At 41.1% G+C, this 16,157-nt stretch overlaps 1 protein-coding gene across 2 annotated transcripts; it reads left to right on the plus strand.

The window, feature by feature from the left end:
- On the plus strand, positions 1 to 15,044 carry hlfb (HLF transcription factor, PAR bZIP family member b). 2 transcript variants are annotated; one of them, XM_051417067.1, is made up of 4 exons: positions 1 to 575; positions 2,847 to 3,224; positions 9,889 to 10,103; positions 11,194 to 15,044. In XM_051417067.1, the coding sequence occupies exons 1-4, from the start codon at positions 443 to 445 to the stop codon at positions 11,410 to 11,412; spliced, it is 945 nt and encodes a 314-aa protein (XP_051273027.1). In that variant the 5' UTR covers positions 1 to 442; the 3' UTR covers positions 11,413 to 15,044. The 2 variants fall into 2 exon arrangements, with proteins under 2 accessions (XP_051273027.1, XP_051273028.1); XM_051417068.1 differs by having other exon boundaries at positions 2 to 575; positions 11,197 to 15,044.
- Positions 15,045 to 16,157: the final 1,113 nt, after the last annotated feature.

Consider the following 16,157-nt stretch of genomic DNA (forward strand, 5'->3'; position numbering starts at 1 on the left):
GACAGACAGAGAGAGAGAGAGCGAGACAGAGAGACAGAGAGAGAGAGAGAGAGAGAGAGAGAGAGAGAGAGACAGAGAGAGAGAGAGAGAGAGAGAGAGAGAGAGAGAGAGAGAGAGAGAGAGAGAGAGAGAGAGAGAGAGAGAGAGAGAGAGAGAGAGAGAGAGAGAGAGAGAGAGAGGCGGGTGCTTGGCTCGCAGTTTGACGTCAGTAGTCCTCACACATGGGCTCGGTGATCAGTGATCAGTGATCAGTAATCAGTAATCGGTGATCGGTGATCGGTCCGTCCTCCTCCAGCTGTCCGGTCATTCAGCTTTTTATTCTGGAGCCCATGTAGGATCCCCCAGAGGACCTCAGCGCATTCTCTCTTTCTCTCAGTATTTTTGCTTTCGTTTGTTTGTTTGTTTGTTTGTTTGTTGTTTTCCTGCTCGGTCGGACCCGCCAATGCAGGGAGGAGTGATGGAGAAAATGTCCCGACATCCCGTCCCGCTCAACCCAAGTTTTCTCCCCCCGGCGACGCACGGAGTCCTGAAGTCTCTGCTGGAGAACCCGATGAAGCTGCCGCTGCATCATGAAGGTGAACTTCCAGTTCTGTGTCCTGATGGAGGCTCGGGACCGGATTCATGAGTCCTGCTGCCTCTGAGCCACTTAATGGAGCCCGCAGCTCACCTGTCCGCTCCTCCGGAGACTGTGTGTTCATTTAATGTGCTGTTAGAGGACCCAAATATCTACATATATCGATATATATCGATATAATATAGACACTTACTGGTTAGTGCCAGCTGGATAAATGAGCAGAAACATTATAATATGAATATGAAATAATTTCCTTGTACACACGGCAGTAAAATGTGTTAAATACAGTAAAACAGTAAATAATCTTTATTTAGCTACAGGTTTCATATGGTAATTTAGTTTTTGTTAGATGTTAAAACTCCAACTTTAACTGTAAAATCTAACAGCAAAGTCCTGCTAAATAAAGCTTTTTGTATCTAGAACAATATTTTATAATATATATAACAGTATTTTACTGTATTTGGTCTATTTTTGCTGTAGGCCTATTTTATTATATTGTACTGTAATATATCAGTTATTTTAATATTGATATATTACTTGTAAATATAAAAATTACTAATAGTTATATTTATTACTGTTATTTCTCATAATATTTATATCATAATTATATATCTATATAATCTTCAGTTACTAATATTGCAATATTACTATACTTCAGAATAACATTATAAATTCAATTTAATTAAATCCAAACAATGTTCTTAAAGTTGATCAGGACAATCAGGACTGCAGGATTTTAGAAATACTGAGGTCAAAAGTGCAAATCCCGTCCCACCTGAGACATTCCTGACTAACCAAACTAATTTAACATTTACTTCGCCTATATTTTTAGTGCGACCTGAATAAGTGAAAACAGTGAAAAGTGTCACCATTTCTCAGAGCTTTCGATATTTAACATGTTATATATAAATATTCAGCTGGCGTCAGAGCTATAAAATTATTTAAATGCTTATAAATTAACTTAATTAATCAGCTTCAGCTCTGAAATGTTGTTGTGTTCACATTTAGATAAAAATACTGGTATCAATCTTTTTTAGTTCAGTCTATAAATCAGTCTATAAATCATTTATCTCAAACGTTGAGAATTATCGTGTTTTGAAATCAGTCCTCTGTGACCCTGTTAAATGAAGGATCGATCACCTCAGTGGGGATCAGTTTCACCAAAACAAAGACTTTAACTTTTCAGGATGTTTCATTCTCTCAATATTTAAAAGTAACCAATATTTCACAAGAAAAACAGCAACAATTATTAATTTGTTTTTATTCTTTTAACATAAACATGCAATATGTATTTCTGCCACTAGGGGGCCGCTCACATCCAAACAATAACAAATTATGAAGTTTGATGAGGTGGTGCAGCAGCGTGGGATCATGGGCGTTGTTGTCTTCACCACCCTTGCCGTCATTGCAGCTTCCCCCGATTAGGATTCCTTCAGTGTTCATAGTTCAGGAGGTTTTCACAAAAAACAGTCAAATAATAACTGATGTGAAACCTATTGATCGCTGTGGGAGAGGATCCATCTGTTCATGGTGCGGTCAGAGGTCAGTGTTTGGAGCTGATAGAGGCCCAGAGTTGTGGTCAGGGACACTTTCCTGGAAACAAGGACCCATGAAGGTTCTGTTGTGATTATAGTCTGACATTGTCTTTGTACACGTAAGGCGGAGGTCACACCTATTAGCATATTCTAGTGTGAATCATTGTTGACACGTTTAAAGTTCTTTGTTTAAGCATCAGGAAAACAAAAGTAAATCAGTCAGTTTTGATGAATTGTCATCCTGTGAGGTAAAAGATATATATTTGTCTCTTTATACCCATAATCTCTCTTGTTTAGAGTTTTCACTGCTAATGTAGAGCACCTCAGTCCTGCTGGAAGACAACACTGTACTTTGGTCGCCATTGAGCTCAAAATTCATTCTTTTCACCTGATATGAAAAGAATCTTATTTAACTTTTGTTATTCAAATTACAAACCCGGCGAAATAATAGTTAAAAAATGATCAACATTTTCAAACCAATCTTTTAACATATTTAATAACTTAGTTATTTCAATGTTTGTTACCTAGCAGTCTTAATCTTTAATGCTAAAGCATTATTATGTTCCTCTAAGTGGAATTTAGATGCAACCAAACAGGGACCTGCTCAAAACTACCATTCTTCAAGCACTGACTTACTAACATTGAACTTGATAATTAAATGTCCAATATCCATACCCAGTATTTAAAAATGTTTTTGGTTGTACTGACAGATTTATTCTCCCTGTCCTCTTCTGCAGCTTTCAACAAGGAGCAGGAGAAGGAGAAGAACCTGGAGGAGGAGCGCAGCGTCCCCCAGTCAGCCTTTCTGGGCCCCACGCTGTGGGACAAGACCCTGCCCTACGATGGCGACACCTTCCAGCTGGAGTACATGGACCTGGAAGAGTTCCTGTCGGAGAACGGCATTCCCTCCAGCCCCTCTCACCACCACCACCAACACCACCAACACCACCACAACCAGCACCATCCACACGCTCCACAACGCCAGCCACCAATCATGCCTCAAGCCCCGCCCACGCCTGCGCCCTCGGTGATGGACCTCAGCAACCACGCCTCAACCTCCGTACACACAAGCGTCGTCTCTCCAGACTGCCTCCACAGCAGCCCAGCAAGAGCAGGTAACACAAAATGATACACAATTCCACACATTACTGATGTTTTCATTTAAGCCTGAAATGAAAACTGCGATATGTTTTACATTTATTTACGTATGTTTTGCTTCGCCGTGGGGGCAAACAATTATTTTACTCTGACTTGGTCTCCTTCAGCTGGAGAAAGTTACCAAACATTCTTAGAAAAGTCCATTAGAGTCTTACAATTAGCCTGGATATTTGGTTTTAAGTGCAGATAAAGCAGAGTGTCATCTGCATGGCAGTAAAAGCAAATTTGTAGGGAGAAAATAACAGGGTCAAGGATGGATCGTTGAGGAACCGCACAAGAAATACTGGGTATGAAGGATGACAATGATTGGATGAATCATCTGTCTATCACTGTCTAACACAAGAAAACTTCAACCATTGAGATCAATGAACCATGTAACACTGTCAAACTCTTACTAAAGTCAGGCAGGAAAAGAAACAAAAGATATTTTCCGTCAAGAAAAACCTTCAGTTCTATGTTCTTCTTGAAGAACCTCTAGCTAACCTTTTTAGCAGCCGTAGCTGTCAGTAGTTCTTCAAAGGATGCTGATTGGTCCGAACCACTTTGGTTGGGCACTAGTGTGTAGACTAAAGCCTGGCAAGGTGGATTCTTGTGTGATCTCAGGATCTTGCGAGTCTAGCTACCTTGCAAGGTTAGTCGAAACCCTGAGATAGTAGTAGTATCACAAGAGTCTTGGAAAACTGCATTTTTCTTGTATTTCAACAAATCAACAAATTGATTAAGTGACTAATCATTTCAGCTCTAGTTCAAGAGACTGGTAATAAACGTTCAGACCACACAAAAAATGAATGGAAATCAATAGATGTCAGGACCTTGAGGAGAAATATCCATGAATCTAAAACTCTACAACATCTTATTAACAATGAAAAGCAAACATGCTTTACCCACGTGTGTTCCTTTCAATGATCACCTGCTCTTTTCTTCACCTGCTGGTTTCTTACTCTTCAGTTAAAGAAGAGCTGCTACAGAGCATTACTTTGAGCAACTAGTTTTCCTCTTTGCTACCACTCGTCTCACTGTGAAAACAAAAGGAAAGTCATTCATCTCTTTCATCGTGAGTTGTAGCTGCTGTGGGAGGACAAGTTTTTCAGTGTTTTGTCTTGTTGAGTGATTAGCAGTGATGGATGAATGATGGATAAACAGGCTTCAGACAGTCAAGCAGGAGATGTTCACGGCTGCAGAGGGGGTTTGGTCTTTGTTTAGAAAAATTCAGTAATGTTGAAAACTCTCACTCGACGACCTGTTTGCAACCGAGGAGGAGGAATCAGTTAAAATTAGTTTGTTGGTTCCCCTGAATGGAAACTGTTAGAAAAGTAACTTTGAGCCATAGCTGAAAATCTGGACTCTCAGCCGCGCTGTAGTTAAATACTACTGAGGTCACGTAGACTGTATTTTTGGGAGGGTTTAGCCAGTGCCTGAAATGGGCTGGAACCATGAGTAGCAGCACTTCTGATTTTTGTCCACATGAGTACCCTTACTACTTATTGAATACTACCACCTCTGGTGAGCATGGCTGTACCCACTACAGGAAAATTCAAAATAGAAACAGAAGTTTGGTCGAAGGGTTAGCACTATTGAATATCAGCTGACACACTCTGGACTGACTAATCACAGTTTAAACCTGTTCAATATAACCACACAGTTGCACCACTGTCAAGTACTGAAAGCTGAAATTGAACGTCTAGTTCGGGTCTTCTTGTCTTCTTGAAATTCACGAGCAATAAAGCACACCAATACACTCAGCCTGGTATGACCAGTAACTTATGGTGGCTAGTTTAGCATAGTTTAGGTATTGCTGTGAAATAAACATTACTGAGTTAGCTATTTCTGACTTTGACTTAAACTCAATTCTGTAAAAAAAAGTTTATACATTTCAAAATAAGATATCAAAAAAGTACAGTTTGGTGGTGGCACTAAAAACTAAAGTATCGTGTTGACAAAAAAGCAAAAGTGAAGTTGGCATTGAATGTCTGGTCGGATTTTTAATCTTTTTTACGTATTGTTAGATCAGATAGTTTCTGATTTAAATCACTTTACAATTTATGCTTGTAAAGTGCTTCGACTTTGGCCAGTTTAGATTGCTTAAGGTTTTTGTATTGGTACTGAAACTTTGGTTCAGAATAATTAAACTGTGTGTAGGGGGACTGATGACCTGGTCCTGGCTCCGGCCCTGGTTGCGAGGAGACTGAATGATCAATAAATCTTTTGATCCCTGGCTGCTGCTGCCAATAACACTAACAGCAGTACAGCTTCTGTGGTCACATCTAACATTTCACCATAGTTTTTAAAGTTGTCTTTGCACTTGATTCTCCATCCTGCCTGCTAATCTTCTGTTTGTGAAGACAACATCAGAGAAAGTTAAAATCTGTAACTGACAACGGTGCAAAGGTGAGATGAGCTCAGGTGCTGTCAGATCCGCTCTCAGAGGGGGGAGGTAGTAACACTCGCTCTGCTCTGCACCGCGAGGAAAACGCGTCCGCCACAGACGCCAAGAGTGAGAGAAGTGTCTCATTCAACACCTCGACAGATGTCCTGGCCTCAGCAAGGGTGTGTGTGAGGGCGAGAACTTCCGCTTTAATTCTTCTACTCGGCCCGTGTTCCTCATGTGTAGAAGAAGAAAACAAGCCGTCCTCTCACAGCGTGTAGAGACAAGTGACTTGCTGCTGTGTGTGTGTGTGTGTGTGTGTGTGTGTGTGTGTGCCTGTGTGAGACTGGTGTTTTAAGAACATAGTGTTCTCTCCAGAAGTAGGCCAGTGGGCGGCAACCCTCACATCAACACACACAAGTTTCCATCTCTGTGTTTACATTCACATCAACTAATAATCCACATGCACACACACACACACACACACACACACACACACACACACAGTATGTGAGTCATGCTGGGATAATCTTCCTGCCTCAGAGTTCACGTATTGAAGACAACAGTCTCTGTATTGGAGATTATTGGAGGAGGTTTGAGACTCATTCTATCCAGATGTTGAAATGACACAAACTCCTCCCAGAGTGCAATGACATCAGTAACTGATCTGTGGAAGTAGCCTCTACAAACTCTGTCAGCCATTTCTGCACATACGATCAATACAAGGAGCCTCAAGCTGCTGTAACTGCTGAGTGTGAACCTATCGTGTTACGTCTCCCATCGGTTTGTGGAGAACGGTTTTGAAGTCTTGAGTTTGCCGTTATGGTCGCTGCCATGACAGTTTGGAGCCAGTGGAGGAGCTGGTACACATTAAAACAAACACACAGCGATGTAAAGCTGGCCCTAAACTGTGATTACAAATTATTTTCCAGGCAAACACAAAATTTACCGCCATTTGGCTCTTGGCAGGTGTTAATTTTGTACCCTGACTGAGTGTAAATGAGTCTTCAATCTCATCTGGATTTCATCCAGTTTTGACACTTGAAAATACAAGTGAAAATGGGCTGTTGATGCATTAACACGTTAACTCTGGATATATTAGCACATTTTACTTAAGTAAAGCTGATATTCTTTCACTGACTCTGACTTCACTAAAATATTTAAACACGTCCTCGGTCGCTGGTGGTGGCTCTCGCCCCGCAGTAATCTGCTGCTCTCATGTCTAAATATAGCAGAGTAATCTGTGGCATAATCTGGCATATTTGTATTCCCACATGGCCCTGTGACAGTCCAGCAGATAAGGAGGCCGGCAGGAACAACAGGGGTTACCCAGCGTTCACCAGATAATGAAAAACAAACAGACAGACAAACAGACGGAGAGACATGGTGGGGCGGCTACAAAAGCACAAACATCCTCATCCTCTCTGAAGAAAATTTCCTCACTTTAATCAGAGTGAAAATCCCTTCTGACCTGCGAGAACTGTATTTCATATTTCGCTGAAAGGTGGAGAGTTGTTTTTTCACTTATCTCCGCTCAGCATGTAGCGGCATCCGCCAGCGCCGAGCTCTTCTGAGGCTGTGAACAGGGTTATAGAGGAAGCAGAAGGAGCTGAAGAGTCTTAGTGTGTTTGTATGAATGCATTTTTTCAAAATAATTTTTAATGTAAAACCATCTCGTTGCATGAACTTGATGTTTTATGTCTCTTCTTTAAGTGTGGAGGCTTTAGTGGGACCTAGCAGTGTAGTTTGTGTAATATTGTTTGATATTAATTGATTTGTAGAAAGTTACACTGGAAGCCCCAAAACATCGGCCGTTGCCCCCAGAGTCTAAATCGTTGTCAGCCGATGGTTCAGAGGTATATAACACAACACAAAGAGTCCGCTGGAACTTTTACAGTCACTAGAAGCACATTCATGTTGTTTGTAATGTTAGCTAAGCTAGCAGCTCAGAGAGGCTAACTCTCTGGTTTCAGTGGGGGAAGCGCCAGGCTACCGCTATGGGCTGTAGGGGGGCGGGAAAGAGGGGGTGTTGGTTGGTGACGGAAGCTACAACCACCTCCATCACCTGCCTCCAGGGTGCAGGTTTCAACCAGCAGAGGGAGGTTAGATATTTATAACACAATATGTAGAACAGCACTATTAAATACCCATTCTTTAGGTTTTTCAGTCTCATCCAGCAAACAGCATGTTGTGATCTCTTACACAGGAAAGATGAGAGACCAGCTGAGCTCTGTGGGAAACATCAGGAACTACGACTGAGCGGCTCACGCTGATGAAATGTGCTTACACACACACACACACACACACACACACACACTCGTGCACGTGTCAGGATGTGTGCTGGTGACACGTGTGAGGCAGTGAGGTACACCGTGTGCTTCTGTTCGGCTGCACCTCCGCAGCAAACACAGACACTGCATTAAAGTCACAAGTCGAAAAATCGAGCGCTGGTCGTTGCGATTACCTGTTACACCTCCTCCATCCAGGTCCGACTGTGCAGGTTCAGCCCAAAATAAACCGAAACTTTAATCCTAAAACCAGGTCTGAACCTTACACACACACCTGCACCCGACCTCTGCAGGACCAGCTGGAGAGGAAAAACAAATAGTCTCTTCCAAGAACTGCTGCTGGGGCTCGTAGAGGGGGGACAGGGGCTGGTCTCAGTCATCTTTACTTGAGATCTCATTGTCAGGTCGTACGATGGTGAGCGTTTGTTTCCTTCAGCAGATCTTCAGATCTTGTGGTTTATTGTGTTTGTTGTAAAAGCAGTTCTGAGGGGAAAGAAGAAATCTTGAGTTCACAGCAGGGCAGTTTCCAGGCCTCTGACTTGTGCAGGGTGGTACGAAGTTTGTGTCTCAGCTTTCCATTCATTCCCACTTTATGCGATTCTAACACTGTCCATGGCCCCCAGTCTGCAGAAATATTCAAATACACTACAATAATACATTTATACCACATGCATTTGGGATCATTGCAGCCCTAAAATACCAGATTTCACAGCAGCTTTTCTAAAGAACTGTGATGCATGTTTCAATGTTTTCAGATTATTGATTGAATCAGCTACATATAGAACATAGCTCTAGAGTTTATACACTGTTTAATGAGGACATATTATATTATATATTAAAATAGAAACCAGTTTGAGGTGCCTTTCTTGTTCTTCTGTGTTAATTAAGACACCCACAGTTAGTGTTACATAACGCTCTGTCTTGACAGATGAAGGAAAAAACTGAATCGCAGTCGAGATTTTCTGGGAATTATGACTTCATTTCAGGTTATTGATTGTTATAAATGTTAATATAGCTCAGTTTCCTGCAGAAAGAGAGAAACGCCCTAAACGACTGCTTTTCATCCTCGACGTATCTGCAGCTCCTCATCACAGAGACATGAATGGAAATATAGTCACAGTTTTTATGTTTTCACAAGGTTAATCTGCCCACGTTTTCCATCTCCTCTGATCACCTCATCACAGCCCACTCACAGCACACAGCCGAGAGGAGACAGAGTCCATTAGCGGGTCAGGGCTGAACTCTCAATGAGGGAATTAAAGCCTGCGAGCGGCCTGTGTCCAACAGGAAATGGGTTTTATTTCCATGCTTTAATAGTTGCTGTTTATCACCTGAACCTACTCATAGTCTCCTTGTTGTCACAAACACAAAAATATATACACACTTATTAATGGTTTAACTTCAAATATGTCGCCCTCTGCTGGCTGCAGCTCGTCACTGCAGCATCTGAGGGACATTTAAATAAAATATGAACAAATTATTGATAGTTTAAAAATCCATATAAGTAGTAAAATGTATTATTTAATACTAATACTGAATAACAGTTCATACTTAAAATTATGAAGGTACTGTGTCTCTATTTGTTTACAACAAATAATTCATTCATTAATATTTTTATTTAATTTCTTTGTATTTACTCTTCTATTTTCTTGTGTTGCTGATTATTTATTGACTTCCTTTTCTTTGCCAAACTGCTTCTCCTAATTTTCCTCTTACTGTGATAACATCATAACTATTATTATTTAATTTAGATGTGAGTATTTGGTTGAATCTGTTAAAAGAAATAAATTAATAAAGAGAGAAACAAAATGAGAACAGAATGAAAAGACTTGGATATCAGCGGGTTTTGGATATGAACAAACAGTCTAAAGCCAACCGTTTGAAGAAAGATGGAGGATTGAACAAGTCCGCTGCCAGTGGTTGAAATAACTAAAAAAGTAACTAACTGTTACTGTTGTATTCCTCCAGGCCTCCCAAACTCCAGAAACACTCCCAGCCCCATCGACCCAGACTCCATCCAGGTTCCTGTCGGATACGAGCCCGACCCAGCCGACCTGGCTCTGTCCAGCGTTCCAGGTCAGGAGATGTTCGACCCGCGCAAACGCAAGTTCTCGGCCGAGGAGCTGAAACCACAGCCCATGATCAAGAAAGCTCGCAAGGTCTTCATCCCGGAAGACCTGAAGGTAATTTGGAGTTGGTTCTGACAAGATGAAAGTGGTTAATGAGGCTGGATGTCTTTTTTATTCTCTTCTAAACGATGACAGTAAGACTGTAAACTATAAATAGGTTAAATACAGTTTCCGTAACTGTAAAACGCTGTCATATTTTATGGCAAAACACTTTGTTTTTTATATGACAGACTGTAAAACATATTGAGAGGGAATATCTGGATGTAAGAACTCTTAAAACTTTAGATAAACTCTCAGAAACAGACAGGCAGGTTGAACCATTAGCGCTGATTATAATCGACTTAAACCTGCACGCCATGCTGGGATAGAACGACCCAGTGGAGAGGTGCCTGTCCTTCTGCTCTCCTATTGGTCAGGTCTCAGTTTGGGGAGGTTGGATGGGGGGGGGGGGGGGTGTCCTTCTGGTTAAGAGGCTTATATGAGGCCGAATGTTCGTGATCCTCTGTCTCCTCAGCTGGGAGGTCAGGCTGAGAGGATTTGGCTTTTAATTTGTTCAAATAAAAAGTGGATCTGTGTGTGGCTGTGGTCCAGTGACGGACGGCTGAAGCTGATTGTGAAAGCGGCTCTGTGGAGACTTCAGGGCGGCTGTCATCGTTCGCTAATGGCTGCAGGCAGAGGTGTGGAAATTTGATGACTTCAGAGCTGACTCGACAAAATCGAGCCCAAAGATTAAATAGTCATTTAAAAGTTTGCAACTAATAATTTTATATTTATAAGTAGGCGAGTAAAGAGCCGTTTAAAACCAAAACTATAACAACAACGACAATATGTTTGTGATCACTTTCAGTGTATAAGTCTTTTGAAGTTTACTTTGTTGGCGCAGGATAACGTTTAGTCAACAATAAATGATGTTGCGGTACAGTTAATGATTGCTAGCTAATGCGAGGCAGCGGCGTCCTTCGCGGCATTCAGCGTTCATTTCAGCGTGTCCGTTCCTGCCACCAGTTAGGCTCCGCCCACATAAAGGTCAATAATAAAGTCATAATAAAAGTCTCCATCTTCTGTCCTGTTTTTATGTTTGACTTTCTTTGAAGAATTCCCCTTTTTTTTCACGTCTCCTCTCTCTTCCCTTGTGTCCTTCGAGCAGGATGACAAATACTGGGCCAGGCGCAGGAAGAACAACTTGGCGGCCAAGCGGTCCCGGGATGCAAGGCGGCTCAAAGAGAACCAGATCGCCATCCGAGCCGGCTTCCTGGAGAAGGAGAACTCAGCTCTGCGGCAGGAGGTGGGCGAACTAAGGAAAGAGCTGGGACGCACCAAGAACGTCCTGGCCAAGTACGAAGCACAGCACGGACCGCTGTGAGGAACCACACACTCTCTGAGAAGGATGACCCCGCCTCCTCCTGATCCAGCAGCGACCCTCCTTTCACTTCTCCGCCACTCGCAGTACTGATGGCTCGATTTGCGGCAGGTGAACATATACTTTCAAACACGGAAAAAAACTTAAAGGACCAGTCTGCTGTTATTCTCTATTTTTCTTATTGTCAACAAATCTCACGTTCAGACTGAAACCAACAGCAGTCCGTCTCTCAATACTGTCTGACTTCCTGCCTGCTCATTGGTTCCTACTCACAAATATAAAGTTTAATGTTTAAAAATGTCCTATTTTTATCAAACAAACAGGAGGGAACAGGGCATTTGTTGGGAACTATTTTCAGCGGCGGATGAATCCACATTTGGTGCAGCAGGACGGTGTATAGATAAACAAGAAGGAAGATGTCACCTGGTGCAACTTTAGACGTGTTTCCATCAAAATGTGTCGCAAATTTGAACCCAGTTTCGAGTAAATCAGCAAAAGAAAATATGAATGCTCGTCTCCATCCACCGTTATTATTAGGAGATGGTTCATCGAGATGAGCAGTAGGTGGCGAGAGGAGGAAGAGGCATTGAATTTTGTTGTTTCCAATCAACCTTTTTTAATGCGATGCACATAAACATTTGCTGATAGAAGCGCCAGCGTGGCTCACTGGTGTGTTTCTCTGTGGCAGAGGAAGAGGAAGAGGAAGAGGAAGGCTGTGATACACACTCACTACCTGCTGGTTTGGGATTTGTTGGCAATAACAGAAATCTTGAATATTAACGCACGTTTTATTAGCTTTTATTTTTGGCCCTTCTTTCCGAGCCAGGAGTATTATCAACACGTCTGTGCAGTATTCCTCCCAGCTAACGTTTCCGTGGCAACCAGCAGCCGTGTAAAGACGGGCAGTTTGCTCCTGCCATCAGTCGAGCTCATTATTCAGGATCATTCGATACACACACACACACACACCTGTGATCCCCCCTCACGGACTCCTCTTTGACTCAAACTGCCGCCCTCATTGACCCACCTGACGTCTGACCTCCGACCCCTCCTCTCCCAGTGGCATGGTACCAGCACTTTAGAACTACCGACGCCTCGCTCTCTATAAGTTGTTTTTTTTATACGCGCAAAATTTGTTAGCACCCAAATTTGTTAACAGTCCCTAAAATGTGTTAAAATCTTCAAGTCTGCTGTAACAACATCAGAGAGTGTATCTTTAAATACTTCAGTTATGACAAAGACAGTTAAGAGAGGAACCCAAAGAGAGTCTGTTTGTTTATGGGGCCACAACCGACCAGCAACACATTTTACTGTCAGTGTCTGAATTGAGACTGCAGCTCATGTGATTGTTAATGTGATATTTCCCCTTTAGTTCGGTGTCTTCAGTGTCTGTATAATGATTGTGTATCCTCCTCTTCTGCTGTATCTACTTGTAAATTTGTCTGATGATCGTCTCTGTGTGTTTGAGATAATCTTTTTGAATCTTGCCATCGGACACACGCTAACTTGCGGTGATGTTCAGTCTGAAAAGCTGCTGCCTGCTGGGACATAAAAACAGAGACAAACTGTAGAAATCTCAGCACTGCTGGAAGTTACAATAATGTAGAGCTTTGCTTTTTACACACTGATTTGTTTTTAGTTTACAGCGGTTAATTGTAAGTTAGTATGAAACCAGTTGCATTATAGAGCCTCCAAACCATCATCCATTCTTAGTTTGCTCAATCTCACATAACTTTTTAGAAAACACAAAGAACAGTTGATACTCCAAACTAAATAATATTTGGAATCTTTTCGATGCTATCTTGTGCAAACAGGATACAAAAGTGTTTGCCTTGTAAGATCTTCACAGGCTTCCTTCCTGCTGACTGCAGTATATCATAAAGCAGTGGTTCCCAACCTGGGGATCACGTGGCCTTCTTGATTTTAAGGTGTGCTAGAAATCAGTTTGAGACCCCTGCTTTAATGGATGGTGGCTGTCGCTTCCTCTGAGTATGAATACAGGTTGAGGAAGGCATTTGCAGGGATTTCTACAGTTATGAACCAGTTGGCACAAACTGAACTGTGACCTGACATGTCGGGTGGCATCACAGCTCGCGTTATACAACCTTATGCTGCCCATATGTCAGCGTTACAACAGCGGCGTGTTTGAACTGTCACTGCCTCGTTCTCTCTGAACTGTTTTTGTGGATTTTCCTTCTTTACACACTTTAATCTACTTTGTGTGTTGTGTTGAGGACAAAATGTCAGAAATGTGCTGCTGTTTTTTTTTTTGTCCCTGCAGGCTCATTAAACAGTCAGTACTGCAGTCCGCCATTACACAGGAAAGAAACAAATACTTTTTAACAACCTGGTTCTTGTTTCATACGTGGGCTTTTATTTAAAAAAGAACAAACTTAAGACCCAGATTGTCAAAAAAACTTAGTTAAAGAGTAACTAAACCCCCAAAACTTTCTGCGGAAAACCTCTAAATGGATATTTACTTGGACATATTAGTGCAAAGTATTTGAATTCTACATATTGTGCTATAAATATTCATATTAGCTTGGATAGTGTTACAACACAGGCAGCACACAGAAACTTGAATGTGCTTCTAGTGACTGTAAAAGCCGCGACCAGAAGGGGAGTGAGCGGATTTGAGGGGTTTAGTTACATTTTAACAAGCTAATACGTGCTGTTGCTGTTTGTTGATCACTCTCTTCAAACTGGCCAAGAGAAGGTGTTTAAAGATTGAACAGGGTTTTCCTTTTAATTCACTATAGAAACCAAACTGTTTCCCTTCAGTGCAATAGATGGTTCTTTATGGCTTTGGCATGAACTTTTATTTTTATTTGAACTCTGTCGTATTTTCCGAGGTGCGCCCCCCGGTGGCCGAGTGAGACATGAATGTATATTTGAAACAGTGCGTTGGGTGAGTGGTGTTGTCTTATACTGTGGAATCACTTTAATACTCTTTACTACAGACCAAAAGAATACAGTATATAAAGGATATATTGATATATTAAAGGTTTTAATGTTTATACAGAGATATTCTTCTTGTTTTTTGTACAGTCTGTTTTCCTACATAGATATTTCCTGTGTATTTTGGAAAGGTTACATGAATATAAGCAGTATATAACACATATATTCAGAAATATTAACAAAACTGCGTGCCCGACCAGTGTGGGCGATGCATGGGCATTACAGAAATCCTCCACGGTTTGTCTGATCCTTTCCTCCCTGCGTAGTTGAAATACCTCAAACCCCCCTGACTTTCTTACCCTCCGTCACAGCTGTGCACAGGTGCAGCTGATTCAACTCTTGGGTAGTTTTTTGCACCAGGTGATCTGCTCCTCGCCTTTCATTTGTCAGCGAGGACACAGTCGCCTCCACACAGATGCTAACGTACGTATAGTTTCATGGCTATATTGGGCCTAGAGGAATGTATCTACCCGACCCGAAGCACTTATTTTTAATTTTATTCCTTTTGTCCGCTGTGATTAATCTCTCTCCTGCATCCTGCTGTTCACTTCTCTCTGCTTCTTCAGAGCCTCTGCAGCTCTGTTTGAATCTGTGTTCAAAGATATTTTTCCTATATTTGTCCTTGATTATGTTTCTCATGATCAAAATAAGAATAAATAAATAAAAGTTAAAACCTGTGTCTGTTATTCATTCGTGGATCACTGAGTTGTCCAGATCATATTCATGTATCATGTTTTAGTTTCAATCAATACTTTTCCAATCTGAGGTACATCTTCTGCCCTCTGGTGGATTATCTGTGCACTGCAGGCAGTAACAGCCAAATCCAAAAGGGCTGCTGTGAAATGATTTGCAAGAGAAACTTTAGCTAATTTTTAAAAGTTAAAGTGAGAATAACATTTATATTGTTACTAATAATTACTGTAATCAACTTGTAGTCAGTTAATATTTCCTCCATTATTTTAATAAATGATAGATATATATAGATAGATATGCCTACCATAATGCAATTTACACAGTTTGATTATTCAGTTTAATTATTTGAAGATTTAAACATCATCTCAAAGTGTAAATTGAGATATTTAAGTTCTCTATGAATGCAACCTGCTTTCATGATAATCACATGTTGCGATGGCTCGCTTGCTAATAATTGTCTTTTTATCATCGATTTTCACTAAAACAGGTCTTTGGTTATCGTTATCTTTATGTTATATTGATCAAACTGTTTCTTTGCCACAAAAAGTTTCCTGTTTGGAAAAACAATTAACCAAACCAATTAAAAAAAACTTGTTGTTGTTTCTAAAATAAACATCACTGATCAATAAAATGCCATAAATGTCTGATGTATTAAATATTGTACAGAAAAATATCATGAATATGAATATGATATATAATCAGTAGAAGCTCATCGCCGATAGGCTTTTGCGACAACACGTCACATGAATTTAATTAATTTAAAACAGCTCGCTAGTTGACAGAGACCACAACAGCTTAGAGTCAGAACACATCAGCAGATCAGATATGCAACGTGAAACCGCAGAGGACACACAAAACGTGACAAAGTCAGCACAGATGACAGGATTAAAATACAATATATATATATTATAATACAATTTAAACTCACCACTGACGTTTTTAAGCAGCACAATCTGCTGTTTTAAAAAGTTATCCAACACCTGACGTCTAAAAACAAATAATTTACTCATTTTAAACTGCAAAGAATAATGGGAACGGTGAGCTCAGCAGTGACCTGTGACAGAGAAGCTTCCCCACTGATCTCAGGACAGTTTCAG

Source organism: Dicentrarchus labrax, unplaced genomic scaffold (assembly GCF_905237075.1).
Source record: "Dicentrarchus labrax unplaced genomic scaffold, dlabrax2021, whole genome shotgun sequence".
Lineage (NCBI taxonomy): Eukaryota > Metazoa > Chordata > Actinopteri > Moronidae > Dicentrarchus > Dicentrarchus labrax.